This window comes from Hemitrygon akajei, chromosome 7 (assembly GCF_048418815.1).
Source record: "Hemitrygon akajei chromosome 7, sHemAka1.3, whole genome shotgun sequence".
Taxonomy (NCBI): domain Eukaryota; kingdom Metazoa; phylum Chordata; class Chondrichthyes; order Myliobatiformes; family Dasyatidae; genus Hemitrygon; species Hemitrygon akajei.
Genome location: NC_133130.1, coordinates 93,164,527 through 93,192,287, shown reverse-complemented (window position 1 = coordinate 93,192,287; position 27,761 = coordinate 93,164,527). Strand labels below are relative to the sequence as shown.

At 42.6% G+C, this 27,761-nt stretch overlaps 1 protein-coding gene across 3 annotated transcripts in view; it reads left to right on the top strand.

The window, feature by feature from the left end:
• Positions 1 to 22,968, top strand: part of mthfd1l (methylenetetrahydrofolate dehydrogenase (NADP+ dependent) 1 like) — a 157,154-nt gene extending 134,186 nt beyond the window's left edge. For 2 of the 3 annotated variants that reach the window (XM_073051434.1, XM_073051436.1), the window contains 2 exons: positions 16,309 to 16,421; positions 21,692 to 22,968. In XM_073051434.1, the coding sequence (XP_072907535.1) occupies positions 16,309 to 16,398 (90 nt within the window). In that variant the 3' untranslated portion in view covers positions 16,399 to 16,421; positions 21,692 to 22,968. Of the gene's footprint in view, positions 1 to 16,308; positions 16,422 to 19,874; positions 20,004 to 21,691 lie in introns of those variants that run through there. The other variant, XM_073051435.1, reaches the window with a different exon arrangement.
• Positions 22,969 to 27,761: the final 4,793 nt, after the last annotated feature.

Below are 27,761 nucleotides of genomic sequence, written 5' to 3'. Positions count from 1 at the left end.
TTGTCAGGCAAGATTTCCCTTTACAGAAACCATACTGACTTTGACTTGTTTTATCATCGGTCTCCAAGTGCCACGAAACCTCATCCATAATAAGAAACTACAACACTTTATCAAACACTGAGGTTAGGATAACTGGTCTATAATTTCCTTTATTCTGCCGCCTTCCTCTCTAAAAGCATGGGATGACATTTGCAATCTTCCAGTCCTCCAGGACCATGTCAGAATCAAGTGATTCTTGAAAGATCATGACCAATGCATCTGTTATCTCTTCAGCAACCTCTCTCAGGACTCAATCTGGTCCAGGTGACTTATCCACCTTTAAGACCTTTGAGTTTGCCTAGCACTTTCTCCTTTGTAATAGCAATGGCACTCACTCCTGCTCCCTGACACGCATGGACTTCTGGCATACTGCTAGTGTCTTCCACGGTGAAGACTGTTGCAAAGTGCTATTAAGTTCATCTGCCATTTCTTTGTCCCCTGTTACTACCTCACCAGCATCATTTTCCAGTGGTTCAATATCAACTCTCACCTTCCTTTTACTCTTTATATAACTGAAAAAACTTTTGGTATCCTGCTTTATATTATTGGCTAGTTTGACTTTGTATTTCATCTTTTCTCTTCCTATGGCTTTTTTTTTTAGTTGCCTTTTGTTGGATTTTAAAAGCTTCCCAATCATCCAACACCCCATTCACTTTTGCTACCTTTGTTTGGCTTTTCTCCAGTCCTTAACTTGCCTTGTACGCCATGGTTGCCTCATTCTGCCATTTGAGAACAACTTCTGTGGGACATATCTATCCTGTGCCTTGTGAACTATTCCCCAAAACTTCAACCATCTCTGCTGTGCCATCATCCCTGCCAGTGTCCTCTTGCAATCCACCTAGGCAAGCTGGCAATAAATATCCTTTTATTCTTTGCAATAACTTCTGCAAATTTTAGGCCTGCAGACTGCATCAAGTAAGTGAATGTACAACATAGTGTAATGCTCATTAAAAATTCAAACACCAAGTTCATCTTGGCTCTCTGAGTTGAGGCAGGGAAGGTGGGAGCAGCAGGGGAGTGAGTGGGGGATTATTAGTGAACTTCCTAGAATAACGGGTATACTTGTCTGGGTGAGGGCATGTGGTTTTAAATTACATCTTACACCTTAAACATTAGTAAAAACCAAGCAACATTATCAAACAGGTTTTGAGGTACTGAGATAACAGTAAATAATTCCAGCCACACAGATTTTACAGATCACCTTATTGAAGAAACCAGGAGTCATGTGGAGCTGATGGTGAGAGTCCTAAAGATAAAGTGAAGGAAATCTGTGTCCACTTCAGTTCTAGACCGGATAGGATTTCCATAGGAGTGTGGTGATGGGGGTTGAAACAGATGAGGACAAACAAGGCCATGGAGGCATTCTAAAATAAAGAGACAAGTTTTAAAGATCAAATCTGCTCAACCAGGAGCATGAGGGCATTGGCTGAACAGAAGAGTGAGTTAGGATTTGGTTCACCTTCTGTTTATGGAAGGGTCAAGTTGGGAAACTGGTGGGACAGCAATGGGATTGATGAGTCCAGTGATAATGATGAGATAAGACCAGCCTAACAAAGATGCCCACGATACAGGAGGGAGTGGCTGTAATAGAGAAGTTGTGGTTTTATGAGCTCAGCTCAAGGGTTGGATTCAAAGCCAATGTTTGAACAGGGCCTGGCTTGTCATGGGATTGTCTTGGACCAGAGGGGCAGTGTCTGAATACAAGGACATCCCTTTGAATAGAGATGAGGAATATCTCTAGCTAGAGGGTGGTGGTAAATCTGTGGAATCTATTGCCACAGGTGACAATGAAGGCCAAGTCACTGGATGCATTTAAAGCAGATATTACTAGGTTCTTGATTAGTCAGGACATAAAGGTTTATTGGACAAAGGCAGGAGAATAGGGTTGAGAAGAAAAATACTCAACCACTACATTAGTAGTCCACAATAGACAGTTGTAAGACAAGAAGAAACTGGAGCACCTTGTGGAAACCCTCAAGATCATGGAGGGTAATGGGCAAACTCCACACATGGTTCAGAATCAACAAGCCCATGGAGCTGAAAGACAACAGCACTCTCTGCAGTCCCACTTTGCAGCCCAGTAGTCTGACACTGATCCTGGGGGTGGAATCGATGCCAAGCTAGGCTTCTGGTCAATTTTAATAATTGCCAGCAAAGTTCCTGGCCAAAACCATGCTTGCATTGCTTAAAAGAAAGTAATCTCATGAAACATGCATTACTGCTTCCATCCTGTCCACCTTGGGGATTAAGAACCTTTGGTTATTCAAAATTAATACAGAATATGACTGTTCAGGTGCTTACCTGCAGGTAGCATCATCCTCCTGTGGTAATACCAGTCTTTGAATACACGGAAGTAATTATTAGTAATATAACACAAAGCAGAATGGGTTTGAGATTTCAGCCTTCCCCAATAATTGAAATAAAACCACATTTACACTGCTTTACATGTTAATTTTCTTAATCTGAAATAATTAAACTGTACTTGGAAAAAGCAGTGATATTCAAAGCAGTCTATATGAAATGAAAACTTGATGATGGTATGTTTTTTGAAAATGTCATTTTCAAGGTTAGGTCAGTTTCCTTTTCAAAAGTAGAAACCTCATGCATGTTGATCACGGACAGTTCTTTCTGACTACTAGGTGTTTTTTTTCCTTCTTTGTAAGCTGTATAACCAAAGTTGTTTAGTCTCATCCAGCTTCAGATCCTTGCCAATGTGATTGATTCTTTGCTGCTCTCTAAATTGGCAGTGCAAACCACAGAGGTGTCTTGCCACCATTTCTGGGACCAAGAACATGCACTGTTCTCATTATTACCGTCAGGAAGGAGGTACTGGAGCCTGAAGGCACACACTGAACAGTTCAGGAACAGCTTCTTCCTCTCTGCCATCTAATTTCTGCATGGACATTGAACCCATGAACATTACCTCCCTATTTTTTTTTGCAGTACTTTATTTAACTAATATTTACAGTAAATCATTTTTTTCTCATGTGTTGCATTGTACTGCTGCTGCAAAGATAACAACATACACCAGAAATATTAAGCTTGTTCCAGTTCTGGGTAAGGGTATTCAGGATGAGCTGAGATTATTAACCTTCTGATAGGGCAGCATCTCAAGAATGAATCAAAAGCTGCAGTACAGTCATTTCAGTGATGATAGAAAAGGCATACTGTGGGGAAGTGCCTGGTGTCGGTTTAATTTATTATTTTTTCTCTACAAAAAATTCTTCAGGATGCACCTTTTCCCTTGGTGAACTCTTAACTGTTTTAGCATTATTGGATTTCATGACTCATTGCTGAGCTAGCTGGGTGCCACCAGTTAATTGGAAGTCTGATTTACAGTAAAGTTTTTTATTGCATTAGCTATTTGCAATACTGCTAGAGGATTGGTGCACCACCCTGTTGGTAAGACAGTTCAGGACTCTCCTCTTCCCACCACAAATGGTTTGCTCTCTTCAATTTATTGCAGTCTCTCTTGACCCTGAAGCCACAAAATTTGGTTCATGTGTAGAGCTACTAGGACTTGATGTTTCAATCCCAATGATGAAGTTGGCACTCTCGATGTTGGCAGTAGGCTTGGAGTGGTGACGAGGAGGGTAGCTACGTCATCAGGGTCATCAGGTGGGCACCCTCCTCTGACGTTTCGTTGATAAGCCCACGGCATCTCCAGAGGGCTCAACGGTGCTACCTGGCGTCCCAGATACACCCCCCTCAGTTCTGTACCCTCCTGTTTTCATCTTGCAGCCCAGTTGTTGTCTTTCCTTTTAATCCAAATACAATTGCGGCTTTCTTCTGCTGCATTTGACAAGGACTTGATTGCTTGTTGGAAGGAGACACCCCTCACCCCCACCTTCTTCAATAGCAACGAATCCCCTGCATCCCACTTCTACAGGGAAAATCTTGGTTTTCCAGCTGTTCTGAGCAGTTTCAGTTGCCAGTTCAGAGTACTTGGTCTTTTTCCTCTCATAAGCTTCTTCAACGCCATGTTCCCATGGTACTGTCAATTCCACAACATATGCCAGCCTGGCTGTTGTGGCCCAGAGGACCATGTCTGGCCGGAGTGTTGTAGCCGCAATGTCTGGGGGAAACACAAGCTTTTTCTCCAAGTCCACGTCCATTTTCCAATCCTGAGCAACATGCAGAATGCTTATATCCTTTGATGTTACTTGGTGCTGTAGAGGTTGGCCTGCTGGTACAAATCGTGTAATGTGAATATTTCTTGCTAATGTTTGTGAGAGCGTTTACGGTGGTTTGCCTCTGTTCCAAGATTGATGCCAGCTGTCTGAGAACTTGGTTATGCTGCCAAATATACCACCCCTGGCTGAGGCTGATGGTGCATCCTATTAAAATGTGCCTTAGTGATCCAGGTGCTTGACAAAGAGAGCAAGCGGGGTCTTCTCCCCACCACTGGGTCAGGTTTTGAGGTGTTGGTAGGAGGTCATAAGTGCCTCAAATTGCAAACATATTCCTGGATGAAAGGAACTGGGATCTGAAATGAATGAAATGTACAGAATAGGTCTAGTGGTTTGGACTCATTTGATGCTGATTTAACTAATTTATCTCTCACCTTCAGTTAATGCTGTCTATATGTTCTCCTATTTTATTATCTCTTGAGCTTGAGTATCGACACACAATGGCCATTTTGTTAGTTACAGGACTGGAACCCAGTTTGCCTGTGCTGCGGAAGCCAATCCACTTCAAGGTTCGACGTGATATACATTCAGAGGTGCTCTATTGCATGCTACTGTTGTAGCATGTGGTTATTTGAGTTACTGTTGTCTTCCTGTCAGCTTGATCCAGTATGGTCATTCTCCTCAGATCATTCTCATTAACAAGGTGTTTTCACCCACAGAAGAGCCGCTCACTGTATTTTGTTTTTTGCATCATTCTCTGTAAACATGGAACCGTTGTACATGAAAATCCCAGGAGATCACTTTCTGAGATACTCAAACCACCCCATCTGGTACCACCAATCTAAATGTTTAAGTCATTTCGATCATATTTCCTTCCAATTCTGAAGGTTGGTCTGAACAATTGGGGCCTGATGCTTTGCGAGGGTTCACCTTTTTGACAGATCATGGGGTCACCAGATGTTGCAGGGATTCACACAGGTAGTTTTAATAAAAGGCATTGAGCTCATCTGGGAGTGAAGCATTATAGCTATTCATGATGTTAGGCTTTGCTTTGTATGGTGTAATGGCCTTCAAACCCTGCCAGAGCTGGCGTGCATCTAATTTTGTCTCCAACTTCAATTGGAATTGTTTGTTTTGCCCCTAAAATAGCCTTCCATAGGACATAACTGGACTACTTGTATAGTTCTGGATCGCTGGTCTTGATTGCCACACATCTGGCCCTCAGCTGACTATGAATCTCCTGGTTCATTCAGTTTTTGGTTTGGTCACGTGCAGTACGTTCCCAAAGGCACATGCTCATCCGTACAGGTTTTGATGGAAGTGCAGTCCACAGATTCAAAGCAGTCCTGTAAGCGCTCCCCCACCTACTTTAATCGTACATTTGTGGTTCCTCACCATTGGTGCTGCAGTTCTCGGTCTCTGCCTGTACACTGGAAGTAGAAATACGGTCAAGTGATCGGACTTTGCAAAGTGTGGACCTGGGATGGCATGGTTAAGCATTCCTGATGCTGGTGTAACAGTGGTCAAGCGTTTTTTAGAAGAACACCATTTAAAAGCTAAGTAGTCATTTTAAAGGCAACATGAGTGAATCTACAGATGCTGGAAATAAATAAAAACACAAAATACTGGCAGAACTCAGCAGGCTAGACAGCATCTATAGGAGGAGGTAGTGACGATGTTTTGGGCCGAAACCCTTCATCAGGAGTGAAGTAACATGGGATGGTCGAGGGGGGATAAGAAGTGGGGGGAGGGATAAAGTAGAGAGCTAGGAAGTGATGGGCTGGGGGGGGGGAAGGGGGAGAATTATGGGAAATAAAAGAGAAAAGGTAGGGCTGGGGGGAGAAAAGAGAGAGAAAGAGAACCAGACTAAGATAATAGATAGGGATGGGGGTAAGGGGTATCAACGGAGGTCTGTGAGTTGGATGTTCATGCCGGCAGGTTGGAGGCTACCTAGGTGGGAGATAAGGTATTGCTCCATTGACCTGCGTGTGGCCTCATCTTGACGGTAGAGGAGGCCATGGACAGACATGTCGGAGTGGGAGTGGTCTGTGGAATTGAAGTGTGTGGCCACAGGGAGATCCTGCCACTGCTGGAGGACCGAGCGCCGGTGTTCGGTGAAACAGTCTCCCAGTCTGCGGCGGGTCTCCCCAATGTATAAATGGCCACATCGGGAGCACCAGATACAGTATATCACCCCAGCTGACTCGCAGGTGAAGTGGTGCCTCACCTGAAAGGACTGTCTGGGGCCTAGGATGATGGTGAGGGAAGAAGTGTGGGAGCAGGTGTCGCACTTCTTCCGTTTGCAGGGATGAGTGCCCGGAGGGACGTCCGTGGGGAGGGATGGGGGGGATGAATGGACAAGGAAGTCGCGTAGGGAGTGATCCCTGCGGAAAGCCGGGAGTGGAGAGGAGGGGAAGATGTGTCTGGTGGTGGGATCACGTAGGAGGTGGCGGAAGAAATGCTACACCTGCCCCCACACTTCTTCCCTCACCACCATCCCAGGCCCCAGACAGTCCTTTCAGGTGAGCCACCACTTCACCTGCGAGTCAGCTGGGGGGATATACTGTATCCGGTGCTCCCGATGTGGCCATTTATACATTGGGGAGACCCGCCGCAGACTGGGAGACCGTTTCACCGAACTCCGGTGCTCAGTCCTCCAGCAGTGGCGGGATCTCCCTGTGGCCACACACTTCAATTCCACAGACCACTCCCACTCCGACATGTCTGTCCATGGCCGCCTCTACCGTCAAGATGAGGCCACAGGCAGGTCGAATATATTCCTATAAGCAGGAATTGTGAGAGCACCATCTAATTTTGCAGAGATTGGAAAGCAGCTTTTCCACCACAATGGAGAAATTTTGGTTTCTCCACTGTAAATGTACTTGCAGCTTTCAACGTTAGGTCTGATGGATTTTGTTGGACTTGAGGTTTATGTAACAAGTACATGGCATGATGGGGAAATCTGCCTTGGTCTATTGGAATGTTGCAGCAGACTAGAAGGGCTGAAATCTGTTTTTAAATTGGGTGCTTCTTTAGGTCCAATAATGAAAGGCCTTCCAGTGATGACAAAATTGCCAAATTTCTGGCTGATCATCAAAATTTAAAGGCCTGTGATCAGGGGGAAGTATCAGACATCAGGCTTTTCCTTTAGTAACTCAAGTCTAATTTTAATATTTTTTAATTTTATAAAGAACATGGGATGGGGAGAATGTTTCCTCTTAAGCCTTTAGAATCCTGACTTGTTTTTTCCTGCAATATTATCTAATATTGTGCAGAAGTACTTCTCTCGAGTTGTGATTCTCTAGTTAGGCTGAAAGCTTGTCTTGTGTGCATAAACACCATAAATGTCTGGTCAAAATACCTAATTTTTGTTGATTACTTTAGATATCAGAATTTGAGCAATTTACAGACCACTGTACAATGGTGCAAGAAAGTTTGTGAAGCCTGTAGAATTTTCTCTCTTTCTGCATAATTATGACCTAAAATGTGATCAGATCTAGATAAAGAGAACCCAGTTAAATAACACAAAAAAACATTATACTTGTAGTATTGGATTCTTTTTCTAAATAAATAAATGAACATATCCTGCCGAAGGGTCTCAGCCTGAAACATTGACTGTACTTTTTTCCATGGATGCTGCCCAGCCTGCTGTGTTCCTCCAGCATTTTGTGCGTGTTGCCAATATTACATGTATTTGTTGGAAAAAATATGTGAACCTCTGGGGTAATCCCTTTCTACAAAAGCTATTTGGAGTCGGGTGTTGGAGTGAGATGAGAAAAGGAGATGTGGGTTGTAGAGGTGCCCCGCCCTGTAAGTCAGGTTACTGACAGAGCCTGCTCTTCTCCAGAAAGATCTGTTTATTTGCGCCATGCCTCAATCAAAACAACTTTCAGAGGACCTTTGAAGAATTGTAGAGATGCATGAAGCTGGAAAAGGCTATAAAAACATTTCTAAAGACCTGGGTAACACGAGTGAATCTGCAGATGCTGGAAATAAATAAATAACACAAAATGCTGGCAGAACTCAGCAGGCCAGACAGCATCTACGGGAGAAGGTAGTGATGATGTTTCGGGCCGAAACCCTTCATCAGGAGGGTTGAGGTTTCGGCCCAAAATGTCGTCACTACCTCCTCCCATAGATGCTGTCTGGCCTGCTGAGTTCTGCCAGCATTTTGTGTTTTTATCTAAAGACCTGGGTATTCATCATTCCACAGTAAGAGAAATTTCCTACAAATAGAGAAAATTCAATATGTTGCTACACTCTCGATGAGTGGACATCCTGCAAAGTTGACACCAAGAGCACATGTGCAGTACTGAAGGAGGTTAAAAAGTACCCAAGCGTAACAGCAAAATACCTGCAGATATCTCTAGAACTTGCTAAAGTCTCTGGTCATGCGGCCAGTATAAGAAGAACGTTGAACAAAAATGGTGTTGCTAGAAGGACACCACAAAGGAAACCAGTGCTCTCCAAAAAAAGACATTACTACACGTCTCAAGTTTGTAAAAGACCACCTGGATGTTCCACAACCTGGAATAATGTTCCATGGACAGATGAGACAAAAGTTGAATTTTTGGCAGAAATGCATATTGCCTTGGTGGAAGGAGCATCGTTGTTTCGGGCTGCTTTGATGCCTCAGGGTCTGGACAGCTTGCAATAGTTGAGGGAACAATTAAATCAAAATTGTATCAAGACATTTTACAGGAGAATGTCAGGGTAGCAGTCCGTCACCTGAAACTTAATGGAAAGTGGATAATCCAACAAGACAATTATCTTGAAAGATGAGTAAACCAACAGAATGGTTTAAAAAGAAGAAAATGTGTGTTTTGGAATGGCTGAGGCAAAGTCCTGACCGTAATCCTATAGAAATGTTATGGAAGGACCTGAAGCAGGCAGTTCATGCAAGGAAAGCCCATCAACATCCCAGAGTTGAGACAGTTTTGTAAGAAGAAATGGCCTAAAATTCCTCAAAGTTGATGTGTAGGACTGATCAACAGTTACCGGAAATGTTTGGTTGAAGTTATTTCTGTGCAAGAGGGTCGGTCGTACCAGCTACTGAAAACAATGGTACATATATTTTTTCCAACAAATACATATAATATTAGATAATTTTTCTCAATAAATAAATGAACAAGTATTTTGTTTTACATTATTTAAAATTGGTTTCTCTTTATCCAGTTTTAGAACATGCGTGAAGATCCGATCACATTTTAGGTCACATTTATGCAGGATTTAACCCTCTGTTGTACGTTGAGCTGGCACAGTGGTGCAGCTGGTAGAGCTGCTGCCTCACTTCTCCAACAACCTGGCCACTGCCTGTGTGAAATTTGCGTGTTTGGCCTATGACCATGCCAGTTTCATCTGGGTGCTCCATATTCCTCCTACATCCCTCAGGCATGAGGGTTGGGAGGTTAATTGTCCACTGTAGGTTGCCCCTTGTATGTAGATACGTAGTAGAAACAGGAGAGTAAGAGGGTATTAATTGGAATGTTGGTAGAATAAAATTAGGATTAGTTTGGGATTGGTGTCAAATCAATCATTGTGCATGGCGGTGGATTGAAAGGTCTTTCTTTACTTGTATGACTGTGACTGTTAGGAATAGCTAGGACAGAAATGGGTATTGCCAGCAAGTGATTGGCTGTCGGATCAATATACTCAATGCTGAGGCTGCAGCCCAGAACTCCTGGGGAGGGTGTGCAGGCAATGCAGGCTAAGCATTTCACCACCAGTCATGAGGCAGTTATATGTACATCTGACAACTCAACCTCCAGGAATATTCATTGCAGATATCTGAGGAAAGCTGGGGGCGGATTCTCTTTGAAGAAGCTTTGTATGTTCAATGAACCTTGAGTATAAAAATGCCTTTTAGATGTGAGCAAGACTTCACTAAAAGAAGTTTGATAATCAATTAAATGGCACACTGACTTGATCAGCCCTCAAAGGCTTAAATCTTTTTAAAGTTCCTGCGTTCTAAAATATTTTAAATTCTGTCTTCAAATCTCAACTGTTTTAAATATCTTTTTCATTAAAATTATGAATGTAATTCTCCACATGCCATCAGATTGGAATTCCTGATGTTCTGCTCAATATAATTCTTCAAGCTTGATTATCCTCCATGCTGCATTCCTCCAAGTCCAGAACTTCCTTCCCTTCATGGGTGTAGTGACAGGAATTTACTGGGGCCTGTCCAAAGGTGGGGGGGCATGATTTTCTCCATTTTGTGTTTTGCACCCTTTCAGCCAGATGCCAATGTTCCATTTAGCTTGCTGCAGTTTTGGTCATCTGTAATTTTGTTTGTGGATTATAATGATCGCTTGCCAATAATCCTTCAAAGGGGCTGAGAAATTCTTGTACATTTTATTTTGGGGAATTGAACAAAACGTGTTAAAGCTAACCAAGGAAGCTGTTGGATGGCTGAGCAATGATTGAAAGCATTCAGGCCGCAGAATGGTGCAGCTAGCAGAGGTGCTGCCCTGCAAGTGCCAGAGACCAGGATACCTCCGAATTTGGGTGGTATTTATAATCTGAGTGTAGCTTTTTAGCCCAATTCAGAAAATGAACAACTTGGCTAGGGGACAGCACAGCTTTCACAAGTGTATCATTTATACAAACTATCAATCACTGAGAGATTTTATATTCTGTAGCTGCATTTCAGGATTGATTGTCCTACTTGTCTACACTAGTAACACTATTATGCTATGCTGTTGGTGGCAAGACTCTTCCTTTGTTGCCCCAAAATGTGGATACAACATTAATAGTCTCTTAAGAGTTACTTATAGGTTAGAGACAGCTAGGCATTCTAAAGGCAAGATGACACAACCGTGGCTAACAAGGGAAGTGAAAGCCAACATAAAAGCCACAGAGAGGGCATATAATAGAGCAAAAATTAATGGAAAGTATGGGGATTTGGAAGCTTTTAAATACCAACAGAAGGTAACTAAAAAGCAATTAAGAAAGTAAAGATGGAATGCAAAAGTAAGCTAGCCAGTAATATTCAAAGACTGAATTTAATGTCAGAGAAATGTATACAATATACATCCTGAAATGCTTTTTCTTCACAAACATCCACAAAAATAGAGAAGTGCTCTGAAAAATGAACAAGTTAAACGTGAGAACCCCGAAGTCCCCCCCCCCCCAGATCCCCCCCTCCTGTGCGTAAGCGGCAGCAAGCAACGATCGCCCTCCCCCACCAGCAGAAAGAAAACGCACATCGGTACCATCACTGAGCCCGAGTGTGTGCTAAGCAATAGCAAAGACACAGACCAAATATTAAAGAGGATTCCAGAAGTTTCTTCAGATACATTAAGTGTAAAAGAGAGGCGAGAGTGGATATTGGTTCGCTGGAAAGCGGTGGTGGAGAGAGAGTAATGGGGACAATGAAATGCAGACAAACTGGGTAAGTATTTAGCATCAGTCCTCACTGTGGAAGACACTCGCTGTATCGTGGAAGTTCTGTGTGTCAGGGGTCATGAACTGAGAGGTTACCATTACTAGAGCGAGGCTACTTGGAAACTGAAATTTCTGAATGTAGATAAGTCATCCGGACCAGATAGTTCTGAAAGAGGTAGCTGCCAAGATTTTGGAGGCATTAGTAATGATCTTTCAAGAATCAATTCAACTTTTATTGTCATTTCAACCATAACTGCTGGTACAGTACATAGTAAAAATGAGACAACGTTTTTCAGGACCATGGTTTACATGACACAGTGCAAAAAAACTGTAGACAGAACCACGTAATAAAAAAAAACAGAAAGCTACACTGGACTACAGACTACTCTGGACTGCATAAAGTGCACAAAAAAAACAGCGCAGGCATTACAATAAATAATAAACAGGACAGTAGGGCAAGGTGTCAGCCCGGGCTTCGGGTATTGAGGAGTCTGATAGCTTGGGGGAAGAAACTGTTACATAGTCTGGTCGTGAGAGCCCGAATGCTTCGGAGCCTTTTCCCAGACAACAGGAGGGAGAAGAGATTGTATGAGGGGTGCATGGGGTCCTTCATAATGCTGTTTCCTTTGCGGATGCAGCGTGTAGTGTAAATGTCCATGATGGCAGGAAGAGAGACCTTGATGATGATCTCAGCTGACCTCACTATCCACTGCAGGGTCTTGCGATCCGAGATGGTGCAATTTCCGAACCAGGCAGTGATGCAGCTGCTCAGGATGCTCTCAATACAACCCCTGTAGAATGTGATGAGGATAGGAGGCGGGAGATGGACTTTGCTCAGCCTTCGCAAAAAGTAGAGACGCTGCTGGGCTTTCTTTGCTATGGAGCTGGTGTTGAGGGACCAGGTGAGATTCTCCGTCAGGTGAACACCAAGAAATTTGGTGCTGTTTACGATTTCTACCGAGGAGCCATCAATGTTTAGCGGGGAGTGGTCGCTCTGTGCCCTCCTGAAGTCAACAACCATCTCTTTTGTTTTGTTCACATTAAGAGACAGGTTGTTGGCTCTGCACCAGTCTGTTAGCTGCTGCACCTCCTCTCTGTAAGCTGACTCGTCGTTCTTGCTGATGAGGCCCACCACAGTCGTGTCATTGGCGAACTTGATGATATGGTTCGAGCTGTGTGTTGCAGCACAGTTGTGGGTCAGCAGAGTGAACAGCAGTGGACTGAGCACGCAACCCTGGGGGGCCTCTGTGCTCAGTGTGGTGGTTTTGGAGATGCTGCTCCCGATCCAGACTGACTGAGGTCTCCCAGTCAGGAAGTCTAGGATCCAGTTGCAGAGGGAGGTGTTCAGGCCCAGTAGGCTCAGCTTTCCAATCAGTTTCTGAGGGATGACTGTGTTGAATGCTGAACTGAAGTCTATGAACAGAATCATTAGATTCTGGAATGGTTCTGGAAGACTGGAAAATTGCAAATGTCACTCTACTCTTCAAGAAGGGAGAGGGGCAAGAGAAAGGAAATATAGGCAAGTTGGTCTGACCTCAGTAGTTGGGAAGATGTTGGATTTGATTATTAAGGATGTGGTTTCGGGGTACTTGGAGGCATATGAAGAAATAGGCCGTAGTCAGCTTGGTTTCCTCAAGGCAAAATCTTGCCTGACAAATCTGTTGGAATTCTTTGAAGAAATAACAAGCAGGAAAGACAAAGGAGAATTGGGTGATGTTGTGTCCTTGGATTTTCAGAAGTCCTTTGACAAGGTGCCACACATGAGGCTGCTTAACAAGCTACGAGCCCATGGTATTGCAGGAAAGATTCTAGCATGGATAAAGCAGTGGCTGATTGGCAGGAGGCAAAGAGTGGGAATAAATGGGGCCTTTTCTGGTTGGCTGCCAGTGACTACTAGTGTTCCACAGGGGTTAGTGTTGGGACCAATTTTTATGTTATATGTCAACGATTTGGATGATGGAATTGATGGCTTTGTTGCAAAGTTTGCAGATGGATACGAAGGCAGGTGAAGATGCAGATAGTTTTGAGGAAATAGATGGGCAACAAAAGAATCTGGATAATTAGGAGAATAGGCAAAGAAGTAGCAGATGGAATACAGTGTCGGGAAGTGTATAGTTATGCAGTTTGGTAGAAGCAATGAAAGGGTTAACTACTTTCTAAATGGAGAGAAAATACAAAAAACTGAGACACAAAGGGACTTGGGAGTCCTTGTGCAAAATTTCTAGAAGTTAATTTGCAGGAAGGCAAATTCGATGTTAGCATTCATTTCAAGGAACTAGAATATAAAATTAAGGATGTAATGTTGACTTTATAAAGCACTGGTGTGGCCTCACTTGAATATTGTGAGCAGTTTTGGGCCCCTTATCTCAGAAAGGATGTGCTGTAATTGGAGAAAGTTCAAAGGAGGTTCAGGAAAAAGATTCCAGGATTGAACGGCTTGTCATATGAAGAGTGTTTCTTGGCTCTGGGCCTGTATTCATTGGAAGTTAGAAAACTGAGAGGTGACCTAATTTTGAAATCTATCGTGGTGAAAGGCCTTGATCAAGTAGATGTGGAGAGGATGTTTCCTATGGTGGGAGAGTCTAAAAGCAGAGGACACAGCCTCAGAATAGAGATGCGTACTTTTAGAATGGAGATGAGGAGGAATTTCTTTAACCAGAGAGTGGTTAATCTGTGGAATTCATTGCCACAGGCAGCTGTGGAAGCCAAGTCTTTATGTATGTTTAAGGCCAAGGTTGATAGCTTCCTGTTGGTCAAGACATGAAGGAATGCAGTGGAAAGCAGAAGATTGGGACTGAGAGGGAAATTGGATCATCCAAGATGAAATGGCAGAGCAGGCTCTATGGGCCAATTGGCCTAATTCTGTTCCTATATCTTATGGTCTCATGGCCTTATAGAAGCTGTCCTTGAGGCAGGTGATAATGTGCTTTTGGCTTTTGTATCTTCTGCCTGATGGGAGAGAGAATGTCCAAGGTGAGTGGGGTCTTTGATTATCTGGTTGCTTTACTGAAGCAGCCAGTAACGTAGACAGACTGCATGGGGGTGAGGCTGGTTTCTGTGATGTGCTGAGCTATCTGCGTCTCTCCGTGGCTTGTCCTGAGTTATCTTCATTCCAAGGAAAACCAACTCAACCAATCAAGTCTGTTCTCATAGCTGAAACTTCATCCCAGGAAACACCCTGGTGAATCTGCAGTGCTTGCAGATCCACAACTCCTGCTCTTGAATTTTATTCCCTAGCTAATGAAGGCAAGTATCCCATTTATTTTTTTCACTACCCAGTGCTACTGTCTTCAAAGACCCATTGGCACCATCAAGGCCCCAATGTTATTCAGTATTTCCTAGAGTCCTTCAATTCACTTATGTTTATCCTAGTGCCTTTGTTCAAGATTCAGTCCATCTGCAGTTGCTCTATCGTATTAATTCATCAACATTATTTTGTAGCTTAAAAACTACCTTCCTTGCTATCAACAACAATGATGTTCCATGTCACATGCAGACTTGCTAATCTTATCTCCTATGTCTTAATCCAGTTTATCAATGTATACAACAAATACTCTACTTGGGGGGTCCCAGAGGGTCTCTTTGTAATTTATTTTAATTTCATTTATTTAGAGATACAGCATGTATCAGGCCTTTCCAGCATAATGAGCCCAATCACACCCAAGTGACCAATTATCCTACGACAGTGTCTTATGGAGTGTGGGAGGAAACCAGGGAACCCGGAGAAAACCCACACACTCACAGGGGAAAAGGTACAAACTTCTTGCCGACGGTGGCAAGAAATGAACCTGGGTGGCTGGCGCTGCAAAGTATTCTGCTAACCACTGTGCTGCCACGTTAATATTGCTGGTCACAGGCTTCTAAATGCAATAACAACCATTGAAAATCACTCTATTACCAAGGCAATTTCAGATCCAGTTTGTCAGACTACCCTGTCTGCATCACTTCAATAATCTCACCTTGCTTTTGACCATTCATCAATGCACAAGAGCAAAGTGAGGATCATTCCTTGAAATTCAACTGCCTTCATCATTGACTGAAATGTTTAACTCCTATTCTCCCTCCACACACTGGGAATTTCCAATATTTCTCTACATACCTGAAGATGTACAGCTACGCTTATGAAACTCTTAACAAAAAGTATAGTGAAAATCTGAAATTCTTCCTGAAATGTTTATGAATGCCAGAGGTTAATTAAATGTGTTTAGAAAAATGATGATAGATATCTTGTTGGATAAAAGTTATTAAAAGATATAGTGCTAATTCAGATTGAGGTGCAGTGCAAGCATGTTGTAATTGAATGTGACACATTGTCCTACAAACTTTTTCGAAATCTGCTGAACCCTGACATTTAGGAATCTTAGTTCAGCAAGAGTAGTTAAATATTCCAGGGCGGATCAATGCATCTCAAGACCGGGTGATCACCTATTAGTGCTAAGGGTAAAGATTTGTGTGTTTCTGAGTAAAAAGCACAAGTCTGGCCAGGTTCTTTTGGTGGCCAGGAGGATGCTTTTTGAGAAGCATTAAGGTAAAATTTACTACTGATCTTTTGCAATAGCTTTCAGGAACCACTAGGAAACTGTTTACGTTGATTCTCTGGGGGTTCTGCTGGAGGAGAGGTTCTGATAGAATAACACTTCACACCAGAGTCGAATCCCAATGCAGTATAAATAGATGCAAGCCCTAGATGGCATAGCAAGCCTCTGCTATAAAACTTTGACTCTCTTGACTTGTTTTCTTTGGCTCTTTGCAGATGAGCACGATGCCAGGACTGCCCACTCGCCCTTGTTTCTACGACATTGACCTCAATCCAGATACGGAGCAGGTGCAGGGATTGTTCTGAAGGCAACAGCTCTCTGATTTCAGGTATTAGTATATTGATTCACTCTTCACCAGACAGTGCAACAAATATTTTCATTCATATGAAAAATATTCATTCTAAGTATCTTTAACAAACTGAATCACTTGAACGTGCCTCCTCTTGAAAGTCAAACTGCAGAAGTTGGAAATTAGGTTCACAGTGACAGAAAAGAGCTTCCTTTAGTGTCTAATACCCTCTGTACTGATGCTCCAAGAAATGAAAAGGGTTTGTGTTTTTGTCATGGCTTTAACAAGCTAGAGGCAGGAAGTTAGAAACAAGAAGGGGTCAATAACTCTACTGGGTGTTTTTTTATAAACCACCCAAAAGTAACAGGGATCTCGAGGAGCAGAAAAGTATACAGATTCTGAGGCGGTGCAATATTAACAGTTGTCATGTTGGGAGATTTTAATTTCCCCAATATTGATTGGCATCTCCCTGGAGAAGGGGTTTAGATGTGGTGGAGTTTGTTAGGAGTGTTCCAGAAGATTTTCTGACACAATATGTAGATAAGCCTACATGAGGAGAGGCTGTACTTGATCTGGTATTGGGAAATGAACCTGGTCAGGTGTCAGGTCTCTCAGTGGTAAACATTTTGGAGATAGTGATCACAATTCTATATCCTTTTGCATAGCCATGGAGAGGGATAGGAGCACACAAGTTAGGAAAATGTTTAATTGGAGTAAGGGGAAATGTGAAGCTATGAGGCAGGAACTTGGAAGTATAAATTGGGAACAGATGTTCTCAGGGAAATGTACGGCGGAAATGTGGCAAATGTGCAGGTGATGCATTTGCATGGGGTTCTGCATAGATGCATTCCAATGAGACAGGGAAAGGATGGTAGGGTACAGGAACTGTGGTGTACAAAGGCTATTAAAAATCTGGTCAAGGAAAAAAGAAAAGCTTACGTAAGGCTCAAAAAACTAGATAATGATAGAGATCTAGAAAATTATAAGGCTAACGGGAAGGAGCTTAAGAATGAAATTAGGAGAGCCAGAAGAGGCCATGAGAAGGCCTTGGTGAGCAGGATTAAGGAAAACCCCAAGGCATTCTACAAGTATGTGCAGAGCAAGAGGATATGACATGAGAAAATAAGACCAATCAAATGTGACAGTGGAAAAGTGTGTATGGAACTGGAAGAGGTCATGGACATACTTCACTAAGATCCTTTTCCTTAGTGAATACTGAAGTAAAGTATTCATTATATACCTCTGCTATTTCCTCCGATTCCATACACACTTTCCCACTGTCACACTTAATGGGTCCTATTCTTTCACATCTTATCCTCTTGCTCTTCACATACCTGTAGAATGTCTTGGGGTTTTCCTTAATCCTGCCCACCAAGGCCTTCTCCTGGCCCCTTCTGGCTCTCCTAATTTCCTCCTTTAGCTCCTTCCTGTTAGCCTTGTAATCTTCTTGATCTCTAACATTACCCAGCTCTCTGAACCTTTTGTAAGCTTTTCTTCTTTCTACATTGATGAAGGTAGAAAGGTAGCAAGGCATTTGATAAGGAACCTCATGCAAGGCTTACTGAGAAAGTAAGGAGGCATGGGATCCAAGGGGGCATTGCTTTGAGGATCCAGAATTGGCTTCCCATAGAAGGTAAAGTGTGGTTGTAGACGGGTCATATTCTGCATGGAGGTCGATGACCAGTGGTGTGCCTCGAGGATGTCAGGGCTAAGTTTTTACGCAGAGGGTGGTGAGTACGAGGAATGGGTTGCTGGCGACGGTGGTGGATACAGTAGAATCTTTTAAGAGTCTCTTGGATAGGTACATGGAGCTCAGAAAAATCAAGGGCTATGGGTAACCCTAGGTAATTTCTAAGTGGTAAGGACATTTTCGACACAGCATTGTGGACCGAAGGGCCTGTATTGTGCTGTAGGTTTTCTATGTTTCTAAACTATGGATGACCTGTAGATACAATTTAATGGTTTGGCAATTACATCTCTACTATCGTATTTGAAATGCGGTAGCCAATTTGTAGATAGCAACCTTTCAGAAGTAGCAGAGTGTGTGCTGATGATGTGTTTTAGTAACATAGGCTCAAGTGGCATTTATGGCCAGAGCACCAGGAAACATTTAAAAAAACAGTTGGATATGTACCTGGATAAGCAAGTTTTTAAAGGATATGTTAAACGCAGGCATATGGGACTAGTTAAAATGGTTGGCATGGACCAGTTGTGACGAATGGCTTCTTCTGAGCTGTATGACTGATTTTTAGTGAGGCTTGATTCCATATCCTTCTCACTCTGTATAATCTTGATTGTTGATAAAGCAAAAAGAAATTGGTCAGGAAGTGATTTAGACAACATAATTCTATCCAGTTCTTCCTGTTTGTTTTCAGAAAAAGAGCATTCAGAGCTTATTAAATTTTATAAAATTATTGTCACTGGAGAAAATACAATTACATGTTTTCGTGAGTATTTCAACTTTGCAAGGGAAATCAAAGTGGGCCGTGTTGTCTTCTGTCGGTAGGTCTGATGGAAATGTACCAGAGTTAAAGAAATCATGTCTGAAAGCTCATATTTGATGCACAGTCCAATTCAAGTAAGGATCAATCTTAGTCAGGAGACAGTGGTTTTAGTTAAATCCAATGTGCTCAACTGAGTCGTGGTATCCAAGCATCTGAGCCTAAGTTGCATGTTGAAGCCTCACTGCAAAGTGTGCAATCCTTTGCAGCCACAGATAAAGCACTGGAGGAACTCGTGGCTTGGCAGCATGTATGGAGGGAAGTAGATAGTCTATGTTTTGGATCAAGACCCTTCATCTGAACTGAAAGATGTTGACCTGAAACAATGACTGTCCATTTCCCTCTGTAGATGTTTCTTGACCTACTGAGTTCCTCCTGTGCTTTGGTGCTTTGTGTGCTTCAGATTCCAGGATCTGCAAATCTTATGCTGTTGCAGTTGCAGCCAATTTTGGGGTCAGGGGCTTGGGTGGCTGTAAAGCAGCAGGAGCTACGACAAGTTCTGAAATGGAAGTGGGCAAAAATTAGATAATGGTTTGTAAGAAGAAAATGGAGTGAAAGGTGTTGTGGCCCCATTGGTGGTACCATCATCCAGATTAAATGAATGTTTGGAGAACAGGGCATCCTGTCAGTAGCAAGAGTACTGACCAACCCTCAATGGAGTGTCTAATGACCCATCTCCAGTGGTGCATGGATTGGCTGCTTCCTTTTTATACTTAACAATGCTAGACATGTGCTCAGTTACTTCTGTGCTTTGGGACTGAGTTCATTGAAGACATAATTTCTCCAGCTGTATTAATTCTGTAAAATTTTAATAAGCTCTGTATACACTTTGTCCTAAAGCTGAAACAGTACGCAGAGGATAGAATTACATTGCCAAATCAGTTCCTCTCTGACATATTTTTGCTCTAGCCACAGCTTCAAAGTTTGAAGTAAATTTATTATCAAAGTACATATGTCACCATAAACTACCCTGAGAATCATTTTCTTGCAGGTATCACTGAACAGGAATCACTGTAGAAAAAAGAAATGCAATAGTCAATGAAAAACTACATACAAAGACTGACAAACAATGGGTGACAGAAAGGGTGCAGAGGAGATTTACAAGGGTTGCCTGGATTGGGGAGCATGCCTTATGAGAATAGGTTGAGTGAACTCAGCCTTTTCTCCTTGGAGCGACGGAGGATGAGAGGTGACCTGATAGAGGTGTATAAGATGATGAGAGGCATTGATCGTGTGGATAGTCAGAGGCTTTTTCCCAGGGCTGAAATGGCTGCCACAAAAGGGCACAGGTTTTAGGTGCTGGGGAGTAGGTACAGAGGAGATGTCAGGGGTAAGTTTTTTTACTCAGAGAAGTGAGTACGTGGAATGGGCTGCGGGCAACAGTGGTGGAGGCGGATACGATAGGGTCTTTTAAGAGGCATTTAGATAGGTACATGGAGCTTAGTAAAATAGAGGGCCTAGTAACTTCTAAAGTAGGGACGTGTTCTGCAGAAATTTGTGAGCCAAAGGGCCTGTATTGTGCTGTAGGTTTTCTCTGTTTCTATGTTTCTAACAATCAATGTACAAAAGATAAATTGTGCAAATAAATATATCATAACTAAATAATGCTGAGAACATAGTTGTAGTTAGTCCATAGGTTGTGTAATCAGTTGAGTGTTGAGGTGAATGAAGCTGTCCATGCAGGCTCAGCAATCTGACGGCTGTCAGGTACCAACTGTTGCTGAACCCTGCTGGTGTAGAACCTGAGGCTGCTGTACCTCTTGCCCACTGGTGTCAGCAAGAAGAGAGTATGGCCTGGATGAGAGGGGTCCCTGATGATGGATGCTGCTTTCTTGTAGCAGCAACCTAGCCCTGGAGTAGGAAGGATGTGGAATCCATCTCCAGTCAATGACTGCAGTTTGGGTATGTATTCCTGCTCTAGTAGTGAAGCTGTACTGCACTGTTAGAGGTGTACAGTGAGGTATGCAAGTAGGACATGTCTTGTTAAACATAGAACTTGCTAAGATCTGCCATGGAAGAGAAATGGTAAGCATGTACAGCCAGGGCAGAGGTGCGCAGCCTCCAGTGGTGTCTCACAGCAAGCAGTCATAGAGCTGTACAGCATAGCCCCACTGTGTAATGCCTATCTGTATTAATACCACTTGCCTGCACCCGTACCATATATATCTAGATTGGGTGAATGCACACCGTGATTTTCCCCCATGGAAAGAGAATCAAAAACTTAGAGGGCAAAGGTTTAAAGTGAGAGGGGAAAGATTTTAATAAGTCCTGAGGCCAGCTTGTTGACACACAAGAGTAGTGGGTATATGGAATGAGCTGCCAGAAGAAGTGGTTGAGATATGTAAAATAACACCATTTAAAGACATGGGACAGGTATTTTGGAAAGGGTGAGAGGGATATGGGCTAAATGCTGGCAGATGGGACCATCATAGACAGGCATCGTAGTTGGCATGGACAAGGTGGGCCAAGAGCCTATATCCTTGTCATATTACACTCTTGACTCCATGTCCTTCTTGGCCTTGCTCATTCAATTACCTGTGAAAAAGCCGATTAAACGCTGTTGCTATTTCCACCTCAACCATGCAGTACACATGGAGGCAAAGGGAAGGCCAACAATATCATTCTGACTTTAATTTTTCCAACTTCTGCAACTCAAGAGTATGGGACTGATACTTACACAGGATGCAGAATTACATATTTCTGCAAGGAAGTGTTGAACCGGCACCTTCCACATTGGTCTGGGAGAAGGATGGTAAAAGCAGCCCATGAAATTGCATTTAATAATTTGATTTTCTGTGTGCATTCCAGATTACTCAGAAATGACCTGTCCTCTTTCCTGATGAATAAACACCATCTCCATCTGCCTTTTACTAAAGCTGAGATCACCAAGACCTTCAAGTTTGAGACTTGCAATAGATAGATTTGTAATAGATTAAACCCTAGCGCTGAGCTGTTAGCGTTCTGCACTGTTGAACCTTATCTAGTTTCTGATATATATTTAACAACTTTGAGTAATTGTGGTTAAATATGATGATGCTAAGTGTCTAATTTAAAATTTTGTATATTTAGTATCTTTGGGTCATTTTATTTTTGGTACTTTATGGAACTGGCATGGAGCCATTGCTCAGTATCCCAGTCATGCCCTCACAGGTGCCACTTTGCTTTGAAGTGCACAAAATAAGATAACAGGGTTGTTCTTGAGTTAAAGAGCATTGAATCCAAATTTGGCAGTGACTCTTCCTCTTATCTTTAATGCTGCAGTACTTTGGCAAAAACAAACAGGCTAATGATTTGCACCCACCAGACTGAGGTGGGGCTAAAATCAAGTATTGATAATCAATTCTGAGCATTTTGGACTTCTCTAAAACCATTAACTTACTCCTTGTGATAACTTAAAATGCCAAATGGCAATACCTACATTCCCTTGCTGTATACAATGCTAAAATGGATTACTGTTACAAGCCTTGAAACGGTTTTTAAAAGAAGATTGTTGACTTTATCATCTATGCATCCTGAAACTACTGATAATAATCTTCTACATTCACTTTAAGATTTTTAGCTCCACTATTTATTGCAGTTTTTAAATAAATACTTTCCAGTTTGGTTGCCATATCTAATGCCTTTTCCTTTAGCAGAACATGCAACTGTATTTTAAACCTTCCTCAACTGCCTTCTCAAGTAATGACAGCAGCTTTCAAGTCTCATGAGCTGCCTTGATACTGATAAATGTTACATACTTGAGCAAGAATCTGCCTTCACTCACCATTGACTCCTGAAAGGAGGGAAAATGTTGGCTACCAAGTTACATTTGGTGCTGCAGTCTATTAAATGTGACGGAGGGCTCAGTGCAAGTCTGGAGAGGGAGTTCACACATACCTTGGTAATTTTATGCACCTCTTTGAGCTTGGGGTAGCATTGTCTTTGGCGAGGTTGACATGAACCTAACGTTTATATTGCAAATGTTTCCTTTTTTTGATTTTAAGTCCTTTTTCCAGTGGTCACTATAACATGTATTTTTTTCTGATGGGGAGTTGGTTACTTTGTACTGTGTGCAAACTAACAATAAAATGATACTATTGTTTTCACGTGCCTGTGTACATGTATGTGTGAAAGATCTTGGCTGTATACTAGGTTTAAAAAATTTTGAAATAATAGAAGAATCACTCAGCAGATTGAGCAGCCTCTGTGGAAAGAGAAACGGAGTTAATGTTTCAGTTTGCGGACTTCTCAGTGACAACTTTCACTTCTTTCATGTGAAACACCCTGGCTTCCTTGGCTGCGAATGTCTAGGGAAGACACTGTCAAGTCCTGCCAAACTCGTGAGATTGAGATTGCTCATCCCACTCCAACCCCAGTTTATGTCATTTGCTACCCTGTTACAAATTAGTGCCACAAAATAACAGACAGTACACTGCATACAATTAAAGGAATTATACTGTACAGGCAGTCCCCGAGTTACGGACAACTCGTACTTATGAACCGAGGAAGGAGAATGCTGTCCGCCATTTTAAGTTGTTGAGTGTTCAACTTTGTATTTGGCTTAAATTGTTCTTAGTAAGAGTGACCCTGACCCTGCCCCCCCCCCCCCCCATGATTTCGAGCTCGCAACTCGACCGCTTTAAAAAAATACAGCCACCTCCAGTTTAAATTCCCATGTAGAATATTGTGGAGGATCAAATACCCAAACCCAGTACAGCCCCCACTTGTCCCATTTGGCCTGTCTTAGTGCGGTGGTCCTTTGGACCCGGCGGAGCTTGGTACCCGCTGCCCGCAGTGTTTCTGTTCCGTTAACGGTGTGTGGTGGTCCTTAAGACCCAGCGCAGCTCGGGATCTGCCGCCCTCAGTGTTTCTGTTCCATTGACGGGAAGTGATCGCGATTGGAAAATAAAGTGGAAATAATAAAGTGTTTGGAAAGAGGTGAAACACCATCGGTCATTGGAAAAGCGTTAGGCTACAGTTGGTCAACAATTGGAACAATTTTAAAGGATAAAGTAAGAATAATGGAGCATTTGAAAGGCCCTGCCCCGATGAAAGCTACAATTATTACTAAGCAACGCAGTGGTTTAATTATTGGAATACATACGTTTCTTAAGTGTTTTATATGCATAGAAAGGTAAAATATATACTAAGACAAACGTTTGACTGATGCTAAATAATACCGGATGTACTTGTTCCGACGTACGTACAAATCCGACTTAAAGACGGACTCAGGAATGGAACTCGTACGTAACTCGGAGACTGCCTGTATTTATGAATCTTAACTAAAGGCTTAGTAAAGAATAACAAAAAGAAAAGGGCCCATTCTAATTAACAGTCAAATGTGCACTAGTTGGAGCTAATCTTGAACTTCTGTCACTCACGCACTGGGCCCTCGGTCAGCATGAATGCCCACACCACCTTATGAACATCGCTCGCAATCCATCTCGAGTAAGCGGGTCTCTTAACGGATCGTATGCTATGACCGATTCTCCCCGGTGTCTCTCCATCTCCCGACGAAGAAAAGCCCAAGACCAACCTCATTGTCCTTCACCAAGAAAACCTCCTGCTAATTGGATGGCTCACATTCCACATCATCCCTTATCATCAACAATAACCCAAACAGGCTGAAAGCAGAACAGACTGCTCTTACAGAGCTGCTAAATGAAATACCTCCAGCGATACAGTAAAGATGTGTACCAGGGCATTACAAGTGTTTCAGGCATTTTTTTGTGTATACATTTTAGGCTTTTAGCATCTGCCATTTGTTTTTAACAAAATTGTAAATTGGGCATAACTGGAAAGCAAAACCCAATAAATCAATGTGCAACCATTCTAAAATCCTGGTCTTTGACTCACCAGGGTCCCTTTGACACATTCCCTATAAATTTAGCTGTGAAAGTATGTTGGGATTATGGTCTGGAAAATCTACCATTCTGGCACCAAAGTCCCAAATTTGTAGATTATTGGTGTTTGGTGCACAGAAAGGACAACAGTTTGGTCATTGTTTTGTTTTACTGTCGGTGGCCACTTTATTAGGTGCCTCCTGTATCTAAAGTGGCCACTGAGTGTATGTTCATGGTCATCTGCTGTTGTAGCCCATCCACTTCAAGATTCGATGTGTTGTGCATTCTGATAGGCACTTCTGCACACCACTGTTATAACATGTAGTTATTTGAGTTACTGTTGCCTTCCTGTCAGCTTGAACTGGTCTGACCTCTCATTAACAAGGTGTTTTCATGCACAGAACTGCTGCTCACTGGATTTTTTTGGGGGGTTTTCTTGGCAACATTCTCTGTAAACTATATAAACTCTTGTACTTGAAAATCCCAGAAGATCAGCAGTTCCTGAGATACCCAAACCCCCCTGTCTGATACCGACAATGATTCCACAGTCAAAGTCATTTAGATCACATTTCTTCCCCATTCTGATACTTGATCTGAACAACAACTGAATTTCTTGACCATGTCTGCATGCTTTTGTGCATTGAGTTGCTACCACTTGAATGGCTGGTTAGATCTTTTGCATTCACGAGGGAGCGCACCTAATGAAGTGGCCAATTCCTTTGTCATAAGTGATCTTAAAAATACATCTTGTGAAGTGTTCAGGTCCCACTGTCTTTTTGAATACAGAGAACAAGTGTACACTGTATTACCTTCTGGCTAAGCTTTATCCCACCTGCACTTAAAATGAGGTACTACTTTCTCCCATAGTTCTACAAAATACACCACCTCATTTTTGTATTTATTGTTACTTATTTGACAAGGAACCTGAAGCCTTGTTTTGTGTAGACATTTAGCATCTATTTTAAAAAATTATTCCTTTCAAGAGATATGGGCTTATGTGGCTGAGCCAGCAGTTAATTGCCCATCCCTAGTTGCCCTTGTGAAAGTTGCCTTCCTGAATACTTGAGGTGTGGGTATCCCCACAATGCTGTTAGGAGGAGAGGTCCAGGAACATTGACATTTATCCAATTTAGGATGATGAGTGGCTTTGAAAGCATATTCAGGTGATGGTGGCCCCATTTTCTTGCTGTACTTGTAGAGGTTGTGGTGGGAAGGTGCTGTCTGGTGAGTTGTTATACTGCATCCTGTAAGTGGCACAGACAGCTGCATCAGGATGTTTATCAAGTGGGCTGCTATGTTCTGCGTAGTGTTAAGTTTCATAAATATTGTTGAAGCTGCACTGTGAGGTGGTTTAATTTATTTCCTTATTCACCCTGGTCCTTGTGTTAAGCCTCCCTTTCTGTTTCATTCAATGGTTCCAAGATCTGTGAACTAGACCAAGAGTTCAAAGTCAAAGTAAAATTTATTATCATGGTACATACATGTCACCATATACAACCCTGAGATTTTTTTTTCTGTGGGCATACTTAGCAAATCTATAGAACAGTAACTGTAAACATCACAAACTCTGTAAGTGTTCCCATACCAGGCTGTAATGCAGCCAGACAGCACACTTTCCACCACACCAAGTTTTTGATGACAAGCCAAATCTCCACAGGCTCCTGAGGAAGTAGAAGCGCTGTTGTGCTTTCTTTGCAATGATATTTATATGATGGGTCCAGGACAGGTCCTCTGAGATAGTAACACCCAGGAATTTAAAGCTACTGATCCTCTCCACCTCTGATGATTACTGGCCCATGGACCTCTGGATTCCCTCTCCTGAAGTCTACAATCAGTTCCTTGGTCTTATTGACATTGAGAAAGGTGGTGGTTATGACACTACACAGCCAAGATTTCACTCTCCCTCCTGTATGCTGATTCATCACCTTTGATACAGCCCACAACAGTGGTGGTGTCAGCAAACTTGTATATGGTGTTAGAGCTGGACCTAGCTACACAGTCATAAGTGTAAAGTGAGTAGAGCAGGGGGCTAAGCACACATCCCTGCAGTACTCCTGTGCTGATGGAGATGGTGGAGGAGATGTTTTTGCCAATCCAAACTGACTGGAGTCTGCCTGTGTGGAAATTCAGGATCCAATTGCACAAGGGGGTGTTGAGGGTCCAGGTCTTGGAATTTGTTAATTAGTTTTAAGGGATGATGGTGTTTAATGCATGATGTATGCATCTTTATTATCCAGATGTTTCATGATTGTATGAAGACCCAACAAGATGGCACCTGTTGCAGACCTGATGCTTCAGTAGGCTTGGAGCCGATCCAAGTTGCCACTCAGATAGGAGCTGACATCCTTTAACACCAGACTCCTAAAACACTTCTTCACTGTGGATGTAAGGACTACTGGACGGTAGTCATTTAGACAGGTTACCATACTCTTCTTGTGCACCAGTACAATTGAAGCCTGCTTGAACAAACAGGTGAGCACCACACACTGCCAAGTTGAAGAGATCTGTGAATACACCACCCAGTTGGTCAACACAGGTCTTCAATACTTGGACAGGTACTCCATCTGGACTGGATGCTTTCCTTGGATTCACTCTCTTGAGGGCAGTCCACATGTCATCTTCAGACCAAAGGATTATTAGGAGACATGGGGGTGTGTGATGGTTCCTCCCTATTCTGGTGGTCAAAGTGAGGATAGAAGCCATTGAGCAGTTCTGGAAGCAAAGCTCAGCTGTCCCCAATGTTGCAAGATTTAAGAAATATTAAATCGTAAACCAACTCATGTATCATGTTGTATTCACAGATGATCTACATGTTGGATGTGGGTTGATTTCACTTTTAAATGGTCTGGAGGAGTTACTTTAGGTTGTTCTGTTGATCAATTACTTCAAAAGGCAGTTCAAACATTAGGATGGAGGAAGTCTTCAATCCATTTCAATTTGTAGGGGTTGGGAGAATCGGCTACTACCGGATTAGATCAATGGGGAGTTTCTCACCTATATTCTGGGAAGCTCCTCAATCTACCTCTCTGGAGAACCACCACACTCCAGGTAGCTAC